This window comes from Bactrocera neohumeralis, chromosome 3 (assembly GCF_024586455.1).
Source record: "Bactrocera neohumeralis isolate Rockhampton chromosome 3, APGP_CSIRO_Bneo_wtdbg2-racon-allhic-juicebox.fasta_v2, whole genome shotgun sequence".
Classification (NCBI taxonomy): Eukaryota; Metazoa; Arthropoda; class Insecta; order Diptera; family Tephritidae; genus Bactrocera; species Bactrocera neohumeralis.
Genome location: NC_065920.1, coordinates 13792868 through 13816591, shown reverse-complemented (window position 1 = coordinate 13816591; position 23724 = coordinate 13792868). Strand labels below are relative to the sequence as shown.

The 23724-nt window shown below is 31.2% G+C and overlaps 1 protein-coding gene and 1 long non-coding RNA gene across 8 annotated transcripts in view; both read left to right on the top strand.

The window, feature by feature from the left end:
- Window positions 1-18556, top strand: part of LOC126753518 (protein bunched, class 2/F/G isoform) — a 228873-nt gene extending 210317 nt beyond the window's left edge. For all 6 annotated transcript variants that reach the window (XM_050465027.1, XM_050465025.1, XM_050465029.1 and 3 more), the window contains one exon: window positions 13885-18556. In XM_050465027.1, coding sequence (XP_050320984.1) covers window positions 13885-14370 — 486 coding nt within the window. In that variant the 3' untranslated portion in view covers window positions 14371-18556. The remainder of the gene's footprint in view (window positions 1-13884) is intronic.
- A 3290-nt stretch (window positions 18557-21846) lies between these two features.
- On the top strand, window positions 21847-22878 carry LOC126753521 (uncharacterized). Of its 2 annotated transcripts, none has more exons than XR_007666165.1 (3): window positions 21847-22052; window positions 22146-22322; window positions 22383-22878. It is a non-coding gene; the product is annotated as an uncharacterized LOC126753521 (long non-coding RNA). The 2 variants fall into 2 exon arrangements; XR_007666166.1 differs by having other exon boundaries at window positions 22146-22327.
- Window positions 22879-23724: the final 846 nt, after the last annotated feature.

Genomic DNA, 23724 nt, shown 5'->3' with positions numbered 1-23724 from the left:
ATAAAATAAAGGGCATCTATAAATTTGGTACCGCTGAAGTCGATAATTTCGATCTCTAAAGGCGCCCTTGAAGCACTGATTTAAATAAAATCATTGTTGACTTTAGCCACTTAGCTTAGCTTATAGCTTTAGAATGCCGTAAAACCTTCGGTATAGTTTAGTGGACAGCGTAAAATTGTAGTCGCAGCTCTCAGGTGTTACTTAAATCGTCTTTATTTGGTTGCTTTTACTTGTGGCCACAGAATGAATAAAGGGAACCTTATGTTAAGAAACTAAAAAATCACTTGACCTTTTTCGATGGCTGACAGTTTTTGTTTGTGGCTTCAGTGTCCGCTGCGGCTGCCTTTCAAATCCGCTAACTAAGAAGGTGTTTTAACGATTTAAATTGATTTTTTTATACCTTGTAATATTGCTAAATTACGGCTTTTCGTACCTTAACCCAGTTTCTTGTATAGTTTTTAATATATTTAAGGCGCTAATCAGTATTCATCAATATCAACACTCGACAATTTCTTCCGCATTGGCCACGCGCCTCAGCACTGAAATGAGCCATAATGTCTTAAACATTATCAATTACATTTAATAATCAAAATTTATATATTTATTATTATTGTACATATGTAAAGTATAGTATATTCGTGCACTAGTGGTACAAATTTCTGTTATACTACAGCTCACGGCGCTTTTGTGCATATTTGCATATGTATGCACTCATGTAAATAAATATGCATTGAAGCCGACGAAATTCAGTTGTCACTTAAAATGTTTTTATGCAGTTCGCGTTGTTGCTTTTGTAAACATTTAAGTAGACTTTTAGTTTGCTCATTGATGATTGATTTGTTTTCTGCCAGCTTGCCTGCCTGCCTGCCATGCTATGTTTATCGCTCGAAGAGACGGCCTTTGGACGGACTATGCGCCTTGTTTGTTTGCTTTGAGTCCATGTTGTTTGTTTGCTCGTCTACACGCATACAAACACACTTATCCGTGTAATGCGGATGTTTTTCTTCCTTCATTGTATCATATTTTTCATAGTAATTATGCCCATTATTTAGTATTTACGCATTGTGCATACTGATGATTTTAACAGCGCGCTCGTAGGCGTGTGTGTGTGTGTTCTGCCTGGTTGCGATTGATGCACCGACTGTCTGAACAGCCTAAGTATTTGCTGGACGGCATTGCATTTGAACTGCAAGTGCATAAATGTACTTTTACATAAACACACTCATTTGTATATATTTAATGGTTTCTGTGAATGCGTTTGTGGTGGCAGAAGTGTGAAAATTTCACGGCATACAAACAAAACAACACGCATGCAAGGGGTGTGCCGTTCTGTCTATCCTCGGAGAAATCGTTTGGAAGGTTAAGTAGATAAGCATATTTCGCAAATTACGGGGCCGTTATTTTTATTGTTGTTTTTGCCAAGGACGCTTTAGAAATGCATATTTTTTTGTTTATTTATTGAATGATTATTTTTGATGATTTCTTTTTTATACCTGAAACAGGGTATTTAAAGTTTACCACACAGTTTTTAACGCCCATAATGAAAGGTCGGAGACCCTGTGAAGTATATATGTATGTACTATGTTACATACATACTATATACTACATCAGCGGGGGCGAACTGAGTCGATTTAGTTTTTTCGTGTGTTCGTCCGTCTGAATATATGTATGTATGTTTTCAGTTTTTGTGATATTGATATGAAATTATGCACTCCTCCTTTATTACTTAAGAAGCTGCTCATTTATCTGCGCTAATTACGGACCATTAAAGCATATACTAGCTGCCATACGAACTGAATGATCAAAATCAAGCTCTTGTATGAAAAACTTTTTTATTTTAAAATATATCTTCACGAAATTTCGTATAGATTATTGTCCAAAGCTACTCTATAGTATCCGTTGAAATCTTCTAAATCGAAATACTATATGATATAGCTGTCATACAAACTGAACGATCGAAATCAAGTTCTTGTATGGAAACTTCTTCTTCTTTTGTGAACGGTATTATGGCTTGGTGCAAGGTTCTTTTTTGTTTGTTTTTATATTTTTTGTTTGTTTCTCAATTTAATGTATCAGTATATGATAACGCTCCTACTATTACTTTCAATTAACCTATTTTGGATCTAAATATAAAAAATTTAATTTGTTCTTGTTTTACTGTTTATCATTCTATAAAAATCACGCCACTTGCTAGCACATATTTTCCAGTAATTCGCGAAAATCGCTTATCTGTATATACAACCTACCCTTACAAGCATTCTGCTGTAAAGTAAGTGCGATATGGCAATATGCGTTCACATGACTCATTTGAACGATGACTTCAGCTCACTATTCTTAGTTCAATGTGCGACTTTTTTCGAGGGTATGCCCTAAGTTTTTGACCCTAAACGTTATTTTTTGCCTCTAACAAATAGAGCTTTGAACTTGAAAATTAGAAATGCGTAAAAACGAAAATCGCATGTTGCATGCAGCAGACTAAATATACCATAACTCCAACATGCCACCCGCGTTTGCGCCAAAAAGTCATTTATTTGCGTCGCAAAAAGATATTTTTATTTTAGAGATTGGTGTGAGGAATTCTTACCTACACACACATATATGTATATACATATAAATATATACATATATATATGTTGTAGTATGTGTGTATAGTAGGCTTTGACTGATTCATATTACAATTTATAAAAAAATTCAAAAAAAAATACATAAATGCGTGCGGTTTTCGGACATACATATGTACATACATATACCCTCCCTCATACTCTCTGTGTTAATTTTTATTACCAATCACAAGCATTCCTGGTTTGCAAACGTTCGATTACCTCATCAATGTCGACTTGAAATTTGTTTCAACATTTTTTAAAGGCACGTCATCATTTCATCTCGACACTTATGACGCCATGGTTATTTCGCAATCGGCACCTTTTAGTATTTACTTTCAGGTTTCGAGCTTTTCGCTACACACTTTTAAATACGTCTAGGTGGTAGTTTATGACTCCACACATAAATACTCATAAGTATGTATGTATGTATGTACATTTTTATGTTCTGCCATATGTATGTTTTTGTCATAACAGTGATTTATGATAGCTCGTTTATGCCGTCATTTCGCATTTTATTGCGTTCGTTTTTACCGTTTATAACGTGCTTATATTTCTATCAATCCAGTATGCAGGTATGTATCTACACTCATGTACTAAAATCAGGAAAAAACGTATTCAAATTAAAAAGTTTTCCCATACAAACCTTGTTTTGATCGTAAAAAATATAAGACAGATATATGCTATAGTTGTCCGATCTGCATAATTTGTTTGGAGTTTTTACCGTTGCCTTAGACAATAACCCCTGCCAAATTTCGAGAAGATATCTGATTAAATAAAAAAGTTTGCCATGCAAGGACTTGATTTTGTTTGATCAGTTTGTATGACAGCTATATGTTATAGTTGTCGGATCTGCATAATTTGCTTGCATATTGTACGGTTGCTTTGGGAATTAATCTGTGCCAAGTTTCGCGATGATAAATTTTCAAATAAGAAACTTTTCCATACTTGTCCAGGACTTGGTTTTGATCGAGCAAATTGTATGGCAACTATAAGTTATAGTGTTCCGACCTAAACAATTTCTCCAGAGATTGCACCATTGCCTTGGGCAATAACTCGTGCCAAATTTCTTGATACCTCATCAAATAAAAAAGTTTTCCATACAAGCACATATTCTGATCGTTCAGTTTGTATGGCAGCTATTCGCTATAATGTTTCGATATTGGTAGTAGCGCCAAATGTGCAACCTCTTGGTTAAAAAAGAAAAAAATTCAGATCGATACCTCAGAAACTGAAGGTCAAGTGCGGGTGTTTACTGAGTGACAGACGAACAAGGCTGAATCTTCTTAATCGCTCACGTTGATCACTTTTATATACATATGTATGTATGCATGAGATTCATATTTACTTCTGATGATTCCTACAGGGTGTTAGAAACTTCGTGGCAAACTTAATATCTCTACCTGTACCCGGTTATAATAATAACAAATTTTTTTTTTTGAAATTTGCAACCAGGGTACCTCAAATACCCCACAGACTGCTTAGCACTTCAGTCGAAAACTTTTCCTTCAGATGTGTTGAGCAGTGTAATCTTAATGTTTATTTAAGTATTTACAAGAAATCTTGTCTAGCAATAATTCAATTATCAAAATTGTAATTGAAATTTCAAATTAATAATTAATTTTAACTGCAATTTAATTAAACTTTCAAAATTTTCACACATACCGTATCAGCAATTATTTACGTTTTATTCTGTGTCATGAAAGAAAACCGCATAATCAGCCTTAGCCTTGAGCTTTGAAAATCTCGTAATTACTTTCATAAATTTGTTTTTGTATGTACATATGTACACATGTGCATGAGTGGCCTTATCGTAATGGCCTTCGCAAATTATTTGCCATTATTTAGTGGTGTTATCTCGCAATTCGTTCCCTGACTTCCTGATTTCTCATACATTTATTTATTTGTATTGATTACCACTATAAGTTTACGAGTTCATGTTGTTGCTTGCTTGTTATTTTTTTAATAATCGCTTAAAAAATTATTTATACGTCCGTCTGCGTAAACAATCCAAGTAAATATTATGTATGTATGTACATAAATACCAGAAAGTGTCAAATAAAATAATCTTAATCAACTATTTAGGAAAGCATCAAATATTTGCAGATATTTTTTTTAATTATTCCATTCTGTATGTATTCATACACACTCATCTCTTTTCTACCCATTTGAGCCACTTCCCATCGGACTCGCTCAGCTCATTTTGTCTTAACTGGCCGTGTGCCATACACACACACAATAGCTTGAGTGAGAAATATGCGCTCACCAACACCAATGCGCGTTGATTTTATTGTAGATACAGAAATGCCTGCATTATCTGCACACTGTCGCAGCTGTAGATACTGAAAAAGTATCTGTGGGCTCACCTATTCGCAGCGAATTGTATTGTGCGCTGTAGCATTCGTTGCTCACATGTTGCGGTTGTGACAATAGAAATTCGAGCCAAATACGATACTCAAATTACTGCGGCAAACATGCGCAGCAACAGTGGCCACCACCACCAAGCCAATGAGTGAGTGAGCATGCCATTTGAGTCGGCAATTGGCTGTTTGCCATTCGATATAAAGGTGTCGACATTTGCCGGCAGACGTTCAGTCGCCATACAAACTCGTTAGCAAAAACAGCTTTCAAAAGTTACACAAAAAGTACGCTTGTACTGCAATAAAAAAGTGAAAAAGATAAAAAGAGAAATTTTAAAAATCAAATTGCAAATAAAAATAAGTTTTGTACATTTTGAATTATATTAATTCTGAAAAAGCACACTACCTTCCTGAAAGGGACTTTTTAAGTACAGTTTTTAACTCATAGTTATATACATTTTGCACAAGAAAGCCCAATTTCCATGAGTGGTTTTAAGACAAAGACTCAAGTGAAATACTCAAAAAAGCTTAACTACGCGCACTAATACACGTATAAAAGCTACAGAAAAGCTCCAACAATCGTGCGATTTTCAACTCGTTTTTTATCTCTACGCAACACGACAACGAGTTCGTGCATTGAAAAATACTGCTTGCTCAGACAGCCGAGTGGCAGAAAAAGCGCTACAATTTATTGAACATTGAATCGAAATTCAGTTATTGCTGAACTTTTGTAAAATCAACAACACGCTTAAAAACATTGCTAATAGCTAATAGCAAATTGAATATAGAAATTCAACAAAGAAATAAAGCAAATAAATTAACAAAGAAATTGAAAGAAGCTAATTAAAAAGACTGTGTGCCTTTTTTGTGAAAAAATAAATAAAAAACACAAAGAAAGCGCAATTAAGCACAAAACACACACAGGAGATTATTATTGCAGCGAATATAAAACAAAGTTAGAAGCATAACTTTGTAACAAATTCCATTGCCGTAACTACGTGATACAGAAAAAAATTAAAAATTTTAAAAAGTTATAAATTATAAAAATTAAAAGAAATAATTTTTTTACGTTAAAAAGTATCGTGCAATTTCTTACGCTGCAGTAAGAAAAGTAAATTGAAACCAGTGAAATTGTTATATAATTTCAAAACTGAAACTATCGCTCGCGTCAAGCGACAACACGCAAACACATATCACACACCCAAATAAATAAAAATAAAAATATAAAATAAAAAGTGCTGAACATCGAGCGCGTCACTGCTGAAATAAAAAAGACACATTTTTTAAGCATTGTACTAATTGAACCAGCAACACGCGAACCTACGAAGAAATGATGGGCACAATGGCGATGCGTCAACCTGAAAATTGGCTATACGAAATTTGGCAGAAGGGCCAAGACAGCCCCTGCTATGTGATGGTGCCCAATGCAAAAGTAAGTCTGCATTTATTCATAACTACATGCATTTTGTAAGAGTGTATGTATGTATGTATGTATCTAGGAAGAAAGTAGCGAAAATTTCGTATGGTTTTGATTTTTCTGACGCAATTGTTAGCGAAAAAATATTTATGCAATTAAAAAGTATGTGGACGTAAAGGATTTCTTATTTTATTTTTTATGTAGACAAAAAGAGAGCTGTTAATAGCTGAAAAAGTCAATAACATGACAAAGAAAACGTGCTTGATTCAATATAATTCCTTAAGCCAATATTAAAATTGCGTTAAGGCAGCAATTTTTGTGTTTAGTTTTAACATTTTTTTTATTTCGCCAAATAATTATCATAATAAATCTCAAAATTTTCTCTTACAAAATTTTCCAAAATCAGTAATAGTTACCTAAAAACGTATTTGCTAAATGCACAGCTCGGTTTACTTGGGCGTAAAGTAATCGTATCGATTCCAGCATACTCACCCGAACAACCCAATAACTGAGTCACACTGTTTCAGTTCGTTTCGTATGTGTTAAAATCGTCAAACGTGCAATTTTCATATTCTCAAAGGCTAATGCAATGTACAAAAGTCGCTAAACTAATTTAAAAATTGTTTTATAAATTCTTCAGCAGCACTTAAAATACTTTTAAAATTCCTATTTTAAATTACAATTTAAATGTATTTGCATTACAAAAAATTTACTCTCATATGTATGCAAGGCAATGTCTCGCCTTTCAGTAAATTTCATTACAATAACATTTTCGCATAAATAAGATGCTAAAGAAGCAAAAATAGCAAATATCGAAGGCCTGCATGTGGTAATACTAGTTAGAGTGTGCCTTCAAGCGTATTTTGCTGGTAAACATTTTAAATGGATTCGTACAATGACTGTGACATCATTAGTAGTGGCGCTTATGTCAAATCCCCCACTAGCAAAGCAAACCAAATGCTTACGCGTGCAGCTAAATAGCTATTATTCTATTTCAACAATATGCACCATCAGTATATTCACTAGGCGCACGCCACCGCATTGCAACATACACCATTGTGTGACCGTTGCAAAGAAAAAAAAATCATTATACAATTGCGCCAGATTGAAATACACACATGCGACAGCCAACAAATCGCCATATAGCTATATATACATGCATATAAAGGTAGTATAGTGTATATTGCAAAAATCAGAAATAAAATCAATCAGTTGTGTTGGCGTCACTTAAATACGCATATCGTCGCACCAATATGTGCTCGTTTTCAGCAAATTGACGCCCGTGGCGATAATCTGTAGCGAGGCGAGCAATTAAAATGGCAGCCGCGCAAATGAAGATTCGCTAGTAATAAAATTGTAAGCGAAGGTCAAATTGAATTTAAGTGGCGACAAGATAGTGTTACGTTGACCTATAGCTATTTGGTTGCAGGCGAATTTTCTATCTACGACTTGTGCTACCTGCAGCGCTGCATATACGAGTTCTGTGTTGCTGTGTGCGATCACACCTCCGTCTGGATTCGGTAAATACACGGCATGTCTTGCAGTTTAAAATGCAAATGCGTTGATGATGTCTAGACTTATGCAAACTGTTTCATATTTTGTTTAAAATTTTCTCAAAGTCAGTACGATTAGGTCTACTTAAAGATAGATATTTTACTTAGCAAATAGTAACTTGAGTTTAAGAAGTTGAAAATATAGTTGGACTTCCATAACTCGAACTCTTGAATTGGCAATAGAAGTCAAATGTCATACAAATTTCCTTCCATAACTCGAAGTCTCTCTAACTCAAAGTTTTTTGTGCTTATATTGATAGGAGTTACAGAAATTTTCTAGGTTTTTGAGTGTAAACAGTAAGTTCGAATAGCTCTACTTAAACGTCGCTTAGCAAATACTTAAATCTGAGTCTAAGCAGCCTCGCTTTATTTACTAAAGTTCAATAGATAAATATTGCTGTAGGGCCTCTTTACTCTACTCTTCTGTGTTCACACGCTTATTTATAGATTTTTTGTGCATTGTTTTCTTCGAATTTTTTAAGATTTCTAAATGTTTTTTGTATTTTGTTTTCTTCGCATTTTTTAACACTTCATTTCCTTCGTTTTTATTTTCGTTCAAAGCCATTTTCAAAAATATATGCATAGCTTTAATTTTATAAATTTTTCTGTCTGGCAAATTAGTCTATTTAAGCAGCTTTGTTGTCATAAAACGTATTTTTGACTCGCTATAACATTAGTTTTTTATTGTTCAAAACCGGTTTCGGTTTTCGGTTGTGTCTATAATTTCTTTTAGATTGGCTGAGTTTTATTTTTTTTACGACTGGCGCATACAAATGTTAAATTACTTTATTATGTTGTGACGGTTGGCGTTTGTAGAAAAAATCAGCAAAGTAATCAGTAGAGTTAACAATTCCATTACTGACGTTATTTTTTTTGTATTCATTAGTGGCTTTTTATCTTTCAAACCCTGCTTTGTCCACATTTTTGGCTCTTGCTAATTTATTTGTTTATTGGATTTATTAAAATTTTGTCTACGACTAAATGGCGCCTGGAAGGGTAATTAATAATATCGATGCGGAAAATTTTCGACAAACAATTAGTTTATACAATTTTTTATTTATTTTTTGATTTTTGAATTATATTTCCTTTTTTGTATTATTATTTATTATTTTTTTTATTATTGTATTTTTATATAACTTTTTTCATTTATTTATTAAAAAATTTTTTGTAATTTTTTATTATTTTTGCATTATTTTTTTATTTATTTTATATTTTTGATTTAATTTTTTAATTTATTTATTTAATTTTTTTTTATTATTATTTTTACTTAATGTATTTTAATTTTTTTTATTCTTATATTAATTTTTTTCATTCATCAAAAAATCAGTTGTTTAGCTAGCTAAGCTGCGTTAAAATACATCAACACATTTCTGCATTATTGTTGCCATTAATTGTACGCGCCTAACTCTGCGGCCTTGCCACGTCATTATAATCTGTATACTATGTATGTATGTATACACACTCGTCTTGTGTTTATCAAATTATTTTTCCTTCTGCACATTTTATATTTTTTCTGTCTACCCGTAACCATTAAATTTGACGACTTTGAGTTAGCTTATATGAAATACTCTAAAAACCAACAACAAAATTGGCAACTTAATTTGTTTAGGTATTCGCGTGCATTTATCATCAAGCTCAAGAGGCTTAATTTTATATTTTATGGCAGACACTTGTGTTTTGATTACTATGAAATGAATAGGACAACACAATGGTGACCTTGGCTGCTCGCCCCCCACCACTCCTACGCTCCTGCGCGCTATAATTGTATTTTGCCGCACTACACACTCTTTGTCTAAAAGATTTTTTTGTTTCGCAAAATTCATTTTGATATTTTTATTTGATTATTTTTCTGTTTTGCTTAATTTTATATTTTAAAACTTGTGTTTTAGTCACCTTCGTTATTGTTTTTTGTCTAAAAGATTTTTTTGTTTCGCAAAATTCATTTTGATATTTTTATTTGATTATTTTTCTGTTTTGTATAAAAAGTTAGTCACCTTCGTTATTGGTGCCTTTCATCTGCCGAGTTAATCACGCTTTCAACGGCTGCTTGGCGTTCTAGTTACATATATGTTTTGGCTTTCTCGTGCGTAGTTTTGCATATTGTTGAAAACTATAATTTTTAGAAATTTTTAAATCCATACATCCCGTACGAATTTTGAGTTATTAATAATTTTGGAAGCAAGCCAAAACTTTCGGGTTCATCGCTAGCAGAATTCCTTTAGATAAGCATGCCGATTTCTTCTCTCTTTACTCTTGCAGCAAAAACCAAAAAGATTAATTTAATTTTAATTACTGCAACCTTATTAGAAGCATTAAATTTTGTGATTTGTTGCGCCAAGCATTTTTTATTAAACTAATTTGTTTATATTTGTCTGGCTGATAATTTCTTTGAATAAATAAAATATTTTTTTGGAAATTAACATAAAAATATATTGCTATTTATACGCCACGTGTTGACGGGGTAAAAAATGTTTGTCAAATTTCTCGAATAAGTTAGTTCAAGCAATGCTTGATTCTCTACCAATGGAAGTCAAACTATTTACAAATACTTAGAGCTGCAGGCAGCCGAAAAAAATAAAAATGCTTACAGCAATATTAGGATGGGTAAAAAATATTTTGGGTAGTTAAAAAATTAATATTTTTTTCACTTTCTACTCTGAGAAATAGGTGCTTAGATATCTCTAAAAAAAAGGATCTCAAAGTATCAGCGCTTAAACGACATATTTTTAAGTAGTTGCAAGCGAGTATTGATTTTTTCTTACTGGCAATAAGGAAGGAATAGTAAACTGCAAAGCGCACAACCTTCCCGTTACAATTAAAAGCTCTTACTTGTATCGACTTTCTTAAGAGGTATCTAAAAACCTATTTTTCAGAGTAGCAAGCAAAAAGAAATATTTTTTTTGACCCACCCTAATCAACAAGCTTTTAAATCGCATTTATTCAATGTGCAGACATAAGAATAATGCTGTCAAAACAAATTTACATATTTACGTGCGACCATATTTTTTGCAAGAAAATTTGACAGTATTAAGCGCACAATGACCTTTGGCAGTGTCCTCTGAGTACAAATTCTTTGTACACATACTTGGTTTTTACCTTATTTGTTAAGGAATTATAGATGAAGTTAATCCACAACACATACTTTACATATTTTTTATATATTATATACATTCCACACATATACAAAGTGAAAGACAAAATTTTTATCAAAAAATGAGGTTAACTACCTCACACTTTCTTTCAACACATGCTGAAAAGCCAATGTGCCTACCTTGCTAGTTAGTTTCTTGGGTGTGCTAAATTTCAGCGCAAGCAAGGCCAATCACGTAACCGACAAGCATTGATGTTCACTAATATTGACCCACATTAACTAAGTAGTTCAATATGTATATTTTTAGAATATGCACACTGTGATTATCTCATTACTACGAGTATTAAGATACTCACTGTAATTACTGAAGAGTTGCTTTCATGTCACACATAACCACACAATACCTTTATTGAACTTTTTTTCCTCGACAGCTTTGCATTCAATATATTGTTGAAGGACCCTGTCTCGCGATTTGCTCCTAATTGACCGTCGCTTGAGCAAATAGCACTGAAATGACAGGACAGCTGTCAGCACACATGCTTTTCAGTAATTACACCCACGTACAATGTCAATTTGTTTGATGTGTCCCAGTGATCCGTTTTGTGTGCGCATGCCACTCTCAACTAAATTTCTTGGAAAACATGAAACTATTAAGTTTTCGTGTTTAATTTAGTTCTTTTTTTAATGATTCGTGGCATATGTTCAATGTTATTACTAACACACTTGTATGTATTTGTTCCAACTATTGACGTCGTCGCCGCTTTAAATGCTCAGCAATATTGCGCTTGTAGCGTGTTACCTGTATTTATATTTTTTATATCCATATTTGTATATCCAGATACCTACATATATAGTACATATCTGAATGAATGTTAAGGTGTTGTCTTCGGCATGTTGCCGACTGTGCATGAAGCGCGCATGTGGGCAGCCATTGCAAGCACAACCAAATGAATCACCATTTGCGTGGCGTGGCGTGATGTGCGAATTTTGTTATGATTATTAGCACGTGCTCGGTTTTTCTTTGTCTTTGTTTTTGTTAACCACCAGGGGTCGTGGTTGTGTTGCGCCACTGAGTGAACTCCCGGTTGTCGCTCTGCTATAAATTAGTAGATACGCGTGTTGCTCCAATTCTGAGCACACTCCAGCCAAGTAGTTGCACCCTGTATTGAGCTGTATTTGAATGCCTTTACATTTGTGCCGCCCGGTATCTGCATAGTGCGGTCATGAAGGCATTTCTCTTTTTTCTGCTAATGTGACTTTGGAATACGTATGTTGGCATAAAATAATTCGCTTTAGTGTGCCACAATTTGGGGACAAACATTAAGGTGCGCCAAAAAACAATTTATTTTTTCGTTTAGTACTCTAAGGAGTAGGTCCTGAGACAACTCTACGAAACTCGCGCAAAGTATGAGGTCTCATTTGTAACGGCAAGATTCTCCGTCTTACAGTAATCTGTTTTTTCTCATTATAAGTTAGAAAAATCAAATATCGCTTCCAAGTTCTTGAAAATATATCTCGTTCATAAACAGAGTATGAAATTGTATGATCTAAAAAATGTTCGCTAAAAATTTTTTTGTAAACTTAATCTTTAAAATGATATTTACGCTTGAAAATTGATTATTTTAAGGCAAATTTTTTCTTTTCTTATGAATTTTATAATTCAATGGAAGAAATCAAAGTTTTGTAAGAAATTTACTGCGCTACAAAAATTATATCCTATAATATATCGGTTAAGTTAAGCATTTAGCAGTTATTTATTATCAAACATTGGGTAGTCGAAAAAGTCTTTTCGTATTTTGTCAATACAATAGATTCAACGAAGCTTCCATCCTTTTCATCAAAGCTTTCACAATAGCCACTTGATAAAAATATGAAACGCTGCCAAACTAATTATTTTGAAATATGCTATTGTGGGCTCGGCCTATACCCTTTATAGTCGGCTCACCACAGCATTCAACCAAGCAGCCTCTGCTATGCGGTTCTATGTCACTTAGTGTCCGTACAAAGGCGTAGCTATAAATAGTTTCTGCTGTGATTGCTGAATATTGAGTAAAAGGCTTTCAGATAACTGTTGTTGAAGAGGGTTTTTAATTATTCGTGTGTATAAAAATAAATGTAGCGTCTTTCACTTACTAATACTTCACAAATGGGTAAACACATTTATTTTTATGATATTTAAACGAGTTATGCCATATTAGTCAAAATGTTTGCTTATCTTATCACCGTAGAGAAAAAAAATCACGCAATCAACCCGTTTTGCCACGATAAATGCATGTGGATATGACTGTGTTATGTTATTTATTGCTTTGATTTGCAGGCAAAACATGGCATATGTATGTACATATTCCGCACAAATCGCACAAATATTTACATTTGAGCAGCGTGAGGCTGGCAAAACTCTCATGCCAGCGCAGCTTGGTTATGTCTGTCTGGCTTTTGCTACAAAATATGCTTTTATGACAGGCCAATTTGCATGTTGACAAATATGTATGGGTAAATAATTAACGCGATATGTATTCATGTACATATATATATATAGTATGTGTATAATTTCGTAAACAGGTAAAGGCAGTAGGCTGTGTTTACAAACGGCTCACACGAAAAATATTGATTTATAAAATTATAAAGAACATGCGAGCTGGCAAGTTAAGAATGAACAATAATGCTATAAAATTAAATTTTTTTGAAAAAAAATTTAGCTTATTTACCGAGAGCTTTATTATATCATATTATACGCTGAGCTTACACAAATAATTAAGATCAATATTTGTGCTACAATTTGCATATTCTTTATTTAGCTTTTATCATCTCGCAAGCCTTACTAATACTTCTCTTCTTACCACCTATCTTTCTCTCCCCATAGGATCTGGTCAAATCCCATCTTATGATAGCTGTTCGCGAGGAAGTTGAAGTACTCAAGGAGAAGATTTCCGAGCTGATGGACAAAATCAATCAACTTGAGGTTGAGAACACCATATTGAAATCGAACATGTCACAGGAGATGTTGCAACAATTGCAAATGCAAACGCAGCTGCAGATCGCCGGCAGCAACACCAGTAGCAATGGCAGTAGTGCCGGTACACCAGCGATCACGGCCGGCAATACCAGCAATGCCACAGTATCGACCGCTAATATGATTGCCGCAGCACCACAACAACAACAACAGCAGCAGCAACAGCAACAACAACAGGCTGGTACACCCACAACTGCTGCGGCCAATGAGAGCAGCGACGCCAGCCCAGCGACCGAAACAACGGCTACAGCAGCAGCCGCAGCAGCAGCAGCAGCGACCAATAATGGCGCGGAAAATGTGGCGGCCACAACAAACGGCCCAATGTCGTCATCCTAAACGCCGCAATGTTGAAGCGTTAATTGAAAAAGCTTATAGTCGAAGCGAGGCGTAGCATATTAAACAAGAAAACAAAACTTTCTCGAAGCACCAGTCTGGGTAGTTGGAGTTACATAAATGTTAGAATTGAAGGTGATATTGGTGTGTGTATGTTGAGTGAGCGGCGGTTGGACTGCAAGTAGTGGCGTACAAATTAATTTAATTTTGTTGTTGTGTATGTGTTGGTTGTTGAGAGTCTTTGACAAATGAAATGCAACTATAATTTAGTGGCAACACAAAAAAAATGTTTTATTGCGCCAAAAAAGATTCTCATAGCCACAAAAAAATTAAAAAAAAATGAAATGGCAATGTTTGCAACTTTTGAGAAATATGCACAAGCGTTGTATCGGTTAATATATTTTATATACATACATATTTATTTTTCACAAACAAATACTTTCCGTTTTTTATGCATTGCTGCAAGTTTTTCAAAACTGCAAACATTGTGATCCATGCCACGGCAATAAAAATGTACGCTTGAATAATTTTTTACGCGTCCAGCGAGGCGACCATGTAAAGCACCGTCGCCTCTCTTCAATACATTGTGGCTAACATTTGCAAACCATCACAACACCAGCCTTCTGGCAAACACACATCACGAAAATACCACAAACTTAAAGAAATAAGCAACAAAACTTCAAGCAAAAATAAAGCAAGAAACAAAACTCACTGATAAACGTCGCCAAACAATTGGTTGTGCGCCAATGCTGTCATATGTTGCTGGCAACATATAGCGCTTTCATAGCATACCAACAAGTATTCCCAGCTTTGTTTGAGCGACGCACCGCCGTGTGTTTGTACGCATTATTTTTGCATTGCCGCAACACACACACTCAAACACTCACACACAAGCACTGGGCAACGTTTGCCCTCTAGCGACAACATGTTGCTAACGCTGCTACAAATGTATTAATATAAATCTGCAGCAACTAAAACAGCGCAACATGTTGCCGCAGTGACTTCAAGCGGCAAACAAAGCGAAATGATCATGTTAAATGTGATATAACTCAATTTATAATTATTTCAAGCATACAAAAATATGAAGTTGAGTCGAATGGAAGCAGGAAGTGGGGGAACACAGAAGGTAGTAAGCAAAATATTTTAATGTTGCTGCACGCGCTTGAAAGAGAACAAAGTGCGTTGTTGCAAACTTTGTATCTTTGTAAATATGAATGAGAGAATAAAATCGTTTGCATTATTTGCTTCATATTGTCATAATCTGTATATTATTATTGTGTTTTTTAAATTTTAATTTCAAGATTTTTTACTTTTCACTGACACTTGAAAAGCGCATAGTTAAAGCATAAGCAAACGATTAGAGAGGAGCAGTTTAAGAAAGTATGATTCAACATAAAATTCATTTTTCTTTTAGTTATTTTAGTTAAAGTTGTGTGTAATTTTAAGTTTTGATATTATTTTCCATCCATGTTGTATAATTTTTACAAAGCAGATAAATCACGATGTGAAAAACCAAAAGCGAAATATTTGCATATTAGCATTAACAATAGAAATAACAACAACAACAACCATATTGCATGTATTTGTATGTATTTCCAAATTCAGTAAATATAAGCACATTTCTTTTGGAAAAAAATAATAAAACTGTAAACAAGCAAAAGATTTCAAGAAAAATTATAAATAATCAGGGAATTAAAAATATGTAAAAATTGAAAAACAAGAAAAGGTGGCAACAAAGCAAGAAGGCAAAAGGAAAGCAAAAAAACTATTATATGCTGTAGCAACATGTTGCAAGCGTTTAAAAATACTTGTATGCGCACGAGTATAAAAAAGTTGTAAACAAATTTGCATGATGAAAAACAATTTGCGAACTTGAAAACTTGAAAATAGCAAGAAATAAAATATAATAAACGCTAAATGAAAGAAAATGAACAGGCAAAATGTTAAAATATACAGTTTATTAAGAGAAAAAATATATAAAAAATTAAAACTAAAAATTTAAAATTGCATTGGTAAAAAGTTTAACATCTTTGCAATCAAAGTTTTCAAAAAAGCTAAAATTCCAATGACAAGCAGAAAAAAAAAACAAAACCCAATTGATTTGATAAAGAAAAACACAAATTCCAATTGATTTGAAAAAAAAAGCACAAATGAAAAATTTCATGTTATTTGCAGTATAAACTTAATACATACATTAAACCAATTCATTAATAATATTTTTTTAACAAAATGCTTAAAAAAAGTTTAAAAGTGTGCAGCAAAAAGAGTAAAATTTTTTCGCTAAATAATAAACAAGGCATTCACGCTTAACGTAGTACATTAAAATTTTTTTTAATTTTTTAATAAGTTTTTTTTTATAAATATCATAATCATTTAAATAAAAAATTTACATATGTACGTTGCGCAGCTGAACTTGAAACAGCTTAAGAAATCATATAAATATTGCCATATTTTTATAAATGCGAATTTACTTAATAATTTTATTATTCAGCAAATTGTTAAAACAATCAAGCTGGAGACTAAATATTTCAAAAACTACTTTTTCAGCTATTGCAAATTTCAAAACTAACAGTGAATGCCTTGTTTTATTAAGTAAAAAATAAATTTTAAACCAAAACAAGTCAAGTCTTTCCAGCTGCCTACAATTTCAGTTTTTTTTTTAATATTTTTCACATTAATAGTTTTAAAAAATATTAAAAAAAAAATTTTTTTTTCCACTAGTGTTATTAAATAAAACACAATTCTTATAATTTAATGAAAAACAATTGTAATTAAAAACAAATATATTTTTTTTATTCAACTAAAAATTTATCCAACTAAAATTTGCAACTGCTATGAGCAGTCAGTAATATATTAAAAGAAATAAACAATTTTGTTTGTACATATAAAAATAAATCTTCAAATCAAAAATTATAAAATAGCCAATATTAAAATTTTGTATAAAAAAACGAGGAATAGTGAACATGCTGAAAATATGTAAATAACCAAAAGATTTAAAAGATTTATAACGCGCTGAAGACAAATACTTTAGCACATATCAAAGCCAGCCAGCAAAACTCTGTTTTAAGCATTATTTTTAGTCAACATGAGTTTTACCATTTTTTGAGTTTAAAAAAATGCAAAAAGTGACAAGTTTTGCAAAATTTTCAAATATTTTATTACTAAACAATTTTGAAACATGTTGTGGTCTCTTTTATTATTTTTTTTTTATTATATAAGCGCACTTTTTAAGCAAATTTCTTATAACACAGACTTGCGTGCTTCTCGATTTATGCGTACATAACAAGAAATTTTAATTATAACACTAATAGTATTGTATACGAAATCTGTTGTAAGATTTTTGACTTGTTAACACATACTTTTCTATGCATACAACTCAAGTATTTTTGCTTTAAAACACACACACACACATACATGAAACTGTAACACATATGCAGTTAATAATAATAATTTTCGCTTTTGTTCAGCTACAGTTTATAAGTTGCTAATAACTAACATAAAAAGAATAAAAGTGAAATGTATGGAGAACTATAAAAGCGACTGCCAGACAGCGCTCAGAATCCTGCGGAGACTCTAATTGTCTAAGGATTCGCATGCATTATACATGACTGCAGCAAAATCAACTGTATATATATATAAATAATGATTTACAATAACTAGAATGCAACAGTTGAATTTGTGTAGTTCATGTTGTTGCATGCATTGTGCAACAAATGCAAAAAATACATATATAATAATAAATGCTGCTTAATAAAATAAACTTATAAATTGTAGCTAAACTTTCTTTTAATAACTTCTATAAACTGCTGTTTGTATGTGAAGAAAAACTGCAAGATTACATTATATATATAAACACACACATACATAAACATTTACCTACACATATAAATAACGTTACTGTAGCCACGTACCATATACATAATAATAAAATATTGTTGTAGTTTAGTAGTTTTGCTTTATTTCTATTATATAAGTTTAAATAATAATTTATTGCATAGTTTGTACGTATGAGAATATTAAAAACAATTCAAACAAAACTATTGAAAAATAAATAAATTTAAAGAAATAAATGGCACTGAAAGTTATTAAATAACAACACAAAACCTAAATGTTGTTTGTTTTGCTGTAAAACAAGTAAAGAAAAAGACAGAGAGAGAGAGAGAGGAAGAGTAATAGAGAAACAGAGAAAGCGAGAAAGATAAAGGAGGAATCGAAAAATGTATGTAGCAGGATGTGTTATAAGAAAAAAAATATTTTTTGCGTTTTGATTTTTTTTAGCATTAGAAATTGATTTCACTAAAATTTCAGAATTTTTTTATTCAAAATTTCAAGTTTTTTTCATTAAAATTATTGAATTTTTTTGTTCAAAATGTTAATTTTGTTTTCATTAAAATTTTTGAATTTCTTGTTTAGTTAAAATTTTCAGAACTTTTTCTAATAGATTTTTTATTTTCATTGAAATTTTTGAATTGATTCTATTAACATTTTTTGAACCTTTTTTGATATAATTTTTGAAATTAAGTTCATTTTTTTTTTAAATAGACTTCAATAAAATTTTTAATTTTTTTGCTCTCTAAATTTTAAAGTTTTTTTTAATAAAAACTATTTGAAATTTCTTTTCATCATAATTTTTGAATTTTTATTATATTAAATTTTTGAAATTTGTCCATTCAAATTTTTGAGATAGATTTTTAAATTTTTTTAGTAAATTTTTTGATATAGTTTTCTATAATTTTAAATTTTATTTATTTTTTTCTTATAAAATATTTTGAATTTTGAATAAATATGTATGTTTGAATATTTTTTTATTTATTTAAATTTTTGATCGGATTTTTCACAAATTTTTGTATATTTCTCTATTGAAACTTTTAAAATATTTTTTACAAAATTTTTAAAACTTTTTATTTATTAAATTTTGTTATTTATTAAAATTCAAAAAATTTTATACAAAAAATAAATGTTTTTGTAGAAAAAATTTATAAAGAAAAAAATATTTTTATAAAAAAAATTAAAAAAAAAATAATAAAAATAATATATGTATATATTTTTATAAAAAAATTTTTAAATAAAATATAAAACTTTTTGAATTTTTTTATTTAATAAAATTTGTAAAATTTTTTTTACTTTAAAATTTTGAGACAGATGTTTAAGCATTTTTCTTTATTAAAATTTTTAATTTTGTTTACTAAAATTTATGATTATTTTATTTAAGCTTTATAAATATTTTTTTTTAATTTTTTTGGTTATAAAAATTTAAATTTTTTTTTTAATTTTTTTAATATTTTTTTTTAATTTTTTTAATATTTTTTTGTATCAAAATTTTTGTTTTTATTATATTAACATATTTTTTATGTTTATTTTATTTATTTTTAAATATTTTTTTTATAAAAATTTTGTGAAATATTTTTTTTTATGAAAAGATTTCAATTTTTTTATTAAAATTTTGTAATTTTTTTTGCATTAAAATTTTAAATTTTTCCATTAATTTGTATTATAATTTTAAAGTTTTAAATTGATTTCTATAAAATTTGTAAAAAAAATATTGAATTTTTTATTATTATTATCAAGATTGCTTTACATTGAATTTTTCGTTTTTTTGCAAACAGACCACAACATTCCTTCAGAATGCGTAATTTTTGATTTTTTTACTTGGTCGTCATGTACCAACAACAAAAACTTTTGCAAGCTAAACTAATACATTTATTGTATTTGTTATTATAAAAAATATTTAATCATGAACACAAAACGTTCGTATGAAACTTCGGCAAGTGATAACGTTAAAAAGCGAACGTTTAGACGCAAATGCTATTTTTGTATCCAAACGGAAATAAATGTTGCCGCAACATTTCTTTCCTTTGTACATATGTATGTAACTTAAAATAACCCATATGAAAAACAAAACTCTGAAAGACAAGCTGCAGCTGATGTATGTAAAAACAATAAAAATTAATATGCAAAAAAAGGACAAAATATTATAACTAAAATCAATAGCTAATATTCAAACAAAAAAAAAAAAAACAAAACAAATAAACATGTGCACATATTAGTACGAACGATAAATTGTGAAGAAAAACATTAAGAAAATACAGTTAAATATTTAAAGAAATACATATGTTCCAGCACTTGTTCAAAAAACCATGGAGAATTAGTTATTTTAGCAGCATAAAATAAAAGCATACACAAAGCAAAACAATTGTAAATAGACATATACATTATACATATATAAATATATATACCTATGTTCAAATAAAAAAGAAAACAACAACTATTGTAGTGATTTCAGAAATAAACTGAATTAAAAAAAATCAAGTATATGTATATGTATGTTACGCATAAGCTATATATTTAGTAGTGAAGTAGCATATGGGCACCAATCAGCGCCAGCAGCGTACTAAGCGAGCATGCCAATGGACCAGCTATAAAAGTGGATGAAAATGGAAGCAAACTCTTAACTAGTCTATTTGTTACTTTATGTTTCTAATTTTAATTTTTATTTTTTTGAAATAATTTTAGCATCTTTTTTCAAATGTTGTTAAATTAACAAATTAAGTAAAATTGTTTAATTAACTCATTTTTGGATAGTTGTATGTAAAATTTACTTATACATATGTATTAGATATTGAAATATAAACAATAATATTTACACGTATTTTTTATCATAAAACCATTGTCTGAATAATGTAATAATAATTTTTGAACTACGTTAATATTTAATGATCCAATTGTATGCATAAAAACCTATTTATGCTATTAAGATGTGACTTCTAATGCTTAAAAGATATTTATAACTGTTTATTGAAAAGATAATTAGCTTATAATATTATAATACGTGACGATTATATATGTGAGAATAGCATAGCAGCAATTTGTTTGCTGTAAGTTCGGATATATTAGTGATGATAATGATTGTAATGATTAAAATGTTAGTGTAGAGGAGAAATGAACAAAAACTAAATTAGAAATAAAATATAAATAAATAAAAACATGCTTCTTTAAAACTATAAAATTGTCTTTATCTTAACTGAAAATGTAAAAAAGTTTAAAAATGTTTTTTGCATAAATTGCTCATAAAAACTACATAAATAAATGTTTGATAAAATACTCAATTTTTTTATGTTATGCCCAAAAACAAACCAAAAATACTTTTAGCAGTTTTTTAGCATACCTTTTAGCGCTTACGCTCCTCTCAACCATTTTCCTTTGACACCTAAAACTATAAAATTCATATTAATAGACTTTTTTTTACAAAATTTCCACCTAATGCAAGCTACTCTTCGACTGTTACAACAGCGAAGGTAAAACAATTTCTTAGTTCAGGCTTTACCGGAAACAGCAATTTGAAATCCAGAGAATCGTTGTCTACTTTTAGGCTTATTGTTCTACAATAACATCCCTGTAGGAAAATGCACTGATTCAAAATGGGTTTGGCTCGAGTGTACCAAGCATAATTGCACTCAGAGTTTGAGAAATCTGATAATCAGCCCTATTCTGCATTTCTACTCGAATCGAAATTTTCTCCGATTGGCAACTTTGGTATTCTGCGTTTCGATTCAACTTCGAAAATTCCAATTCTATGTATTCTGCATTGCGATCGTAATTACGTTTTTGTACGTTGAAGTTTTGTCGGCGGAAAGCCGTTATATATTCATTTTCGTGCACTTGGATAAAATAATTTCCTCAAATATGTAAGTAAAACTTTATGATTATGGTTGTAAAAGACATAATGGTGGTGTCCTTGGTTATTTGTGCTTAAATGATATTTTTTGATATGTTTGCAGGTCAAAAGTAACAACGGCAGAGCAATACGAAAAATTGTGTGATATGATGGCCACGAAAAGAGATATTGCGCAGGGCTTCCAAAAGCGACCGAAGGAAGAAGTACAGGAGTTTTGGGAGGAGGTTGCAAGGAATTTAAATGCACTTGGCCCACCAACAAAAGATTCCAATACATGGAAGTAAGGTATTACCTACAATTAATTTTAAAAAACTAAGTTACATCTAACGTTTTCGTGCAGGTCTGGATTGACTGAAAATGCTACATGAAGCGAAAATTATCGCATAACAAAAAAGAAAGGATGAGCACCGGTGGAGGTCCTTGCCGTTTACAACACATAAGCCCACTTGATGAAAAGGTGATAGCTTTGACGGGTTTGGAAACGGATGATATCCCTTCAACCAGTAGAGCTAGCAGCCAAAATAGAGAGGCGAGAGCAAACAAGCAGAGCACTTCTTCATTACTTAAGCAACAGATACAAATCAAAAAGAATTTTATGCAGAGACGAAAAAATTCAATGAAGCTGCCTTTGGTAAAATGGAAGAAGTTACTTCATATTTACGGCACATGAATCGTTCTCTAGAAACTTTGGCGGAGACTGCAGTGAAGCAACTTGAAGAACAGAAGCGACACAGTAGAATTAAGGAAGAGCTGGTCAAGGAAAAAGTAGAAATAAAAATGCAAATGCTAAGATTAGATCCAAATTATAAGCCGGATTCAAAGTAGTCATTTTTTAATTGTTAGCCTTTTATTTATTTTACTATTATTCATTTATATAACGAGCTGTGAAACGAAATAAAAGCATTTACTTTTTTAATATAGGAGCTGTAAAATGCACTGAATGCAATTGTTTTTATTTAATAGAATAATGTAGGGCATATTTTGAATAATGCATTGCTCTCCTCCTCAAGTAATATCGCTGCCGCTACTGATTCCATGTTAGTGTTAAAAAAAAAACGCGATATAATTTCTTTATTTTAATAAACCAAAAATAATTTGTGTATTTTTGCTTTGTTATGTTTCATTTTCACACGTTTCAAGGCAAACAGCTGACTTCGAAAGAGCTACAGCTCTTCCTCTGCTTCTTTCAATCCAATCGTAACTCAGAATACCTATTTTCGATTCAGACGGAGCGTAGAGCGGGAACGTAATCGAAATGCAGAATAGGGCTGAATATCAAAAATTTCTCTCCAAAAATTATTTTTCCTTGAAAACATTTCTTTAAAAAATTATATTTAATTTTTTCATTAACATCCACCATAACCAATCGATACCAGGCGAGGTTTTAGACTCGATGAACGAAAATAAGTCTCTCATTATTCCTATCCTATTAGAAGGCGCTGAAGCTTGGACTACGACGAACCGAGATGAGAAAACACTGAAGTATTCGAGAGAACTGTTCTTCGCAAGATTTTTGGAAATGTCTACACGAGCAATGTATATCGCAGAAGATGGAAGCACGAACTGTACTCGTATAAGCTCTACGGCGAAATGGATACACTTAAGCGCATAAAAGTCCAACGAATGCTTGGGATAAACCATGTCGTTCGCATTGAAGATGATGCTCCAGCTAAAAGCTCCTT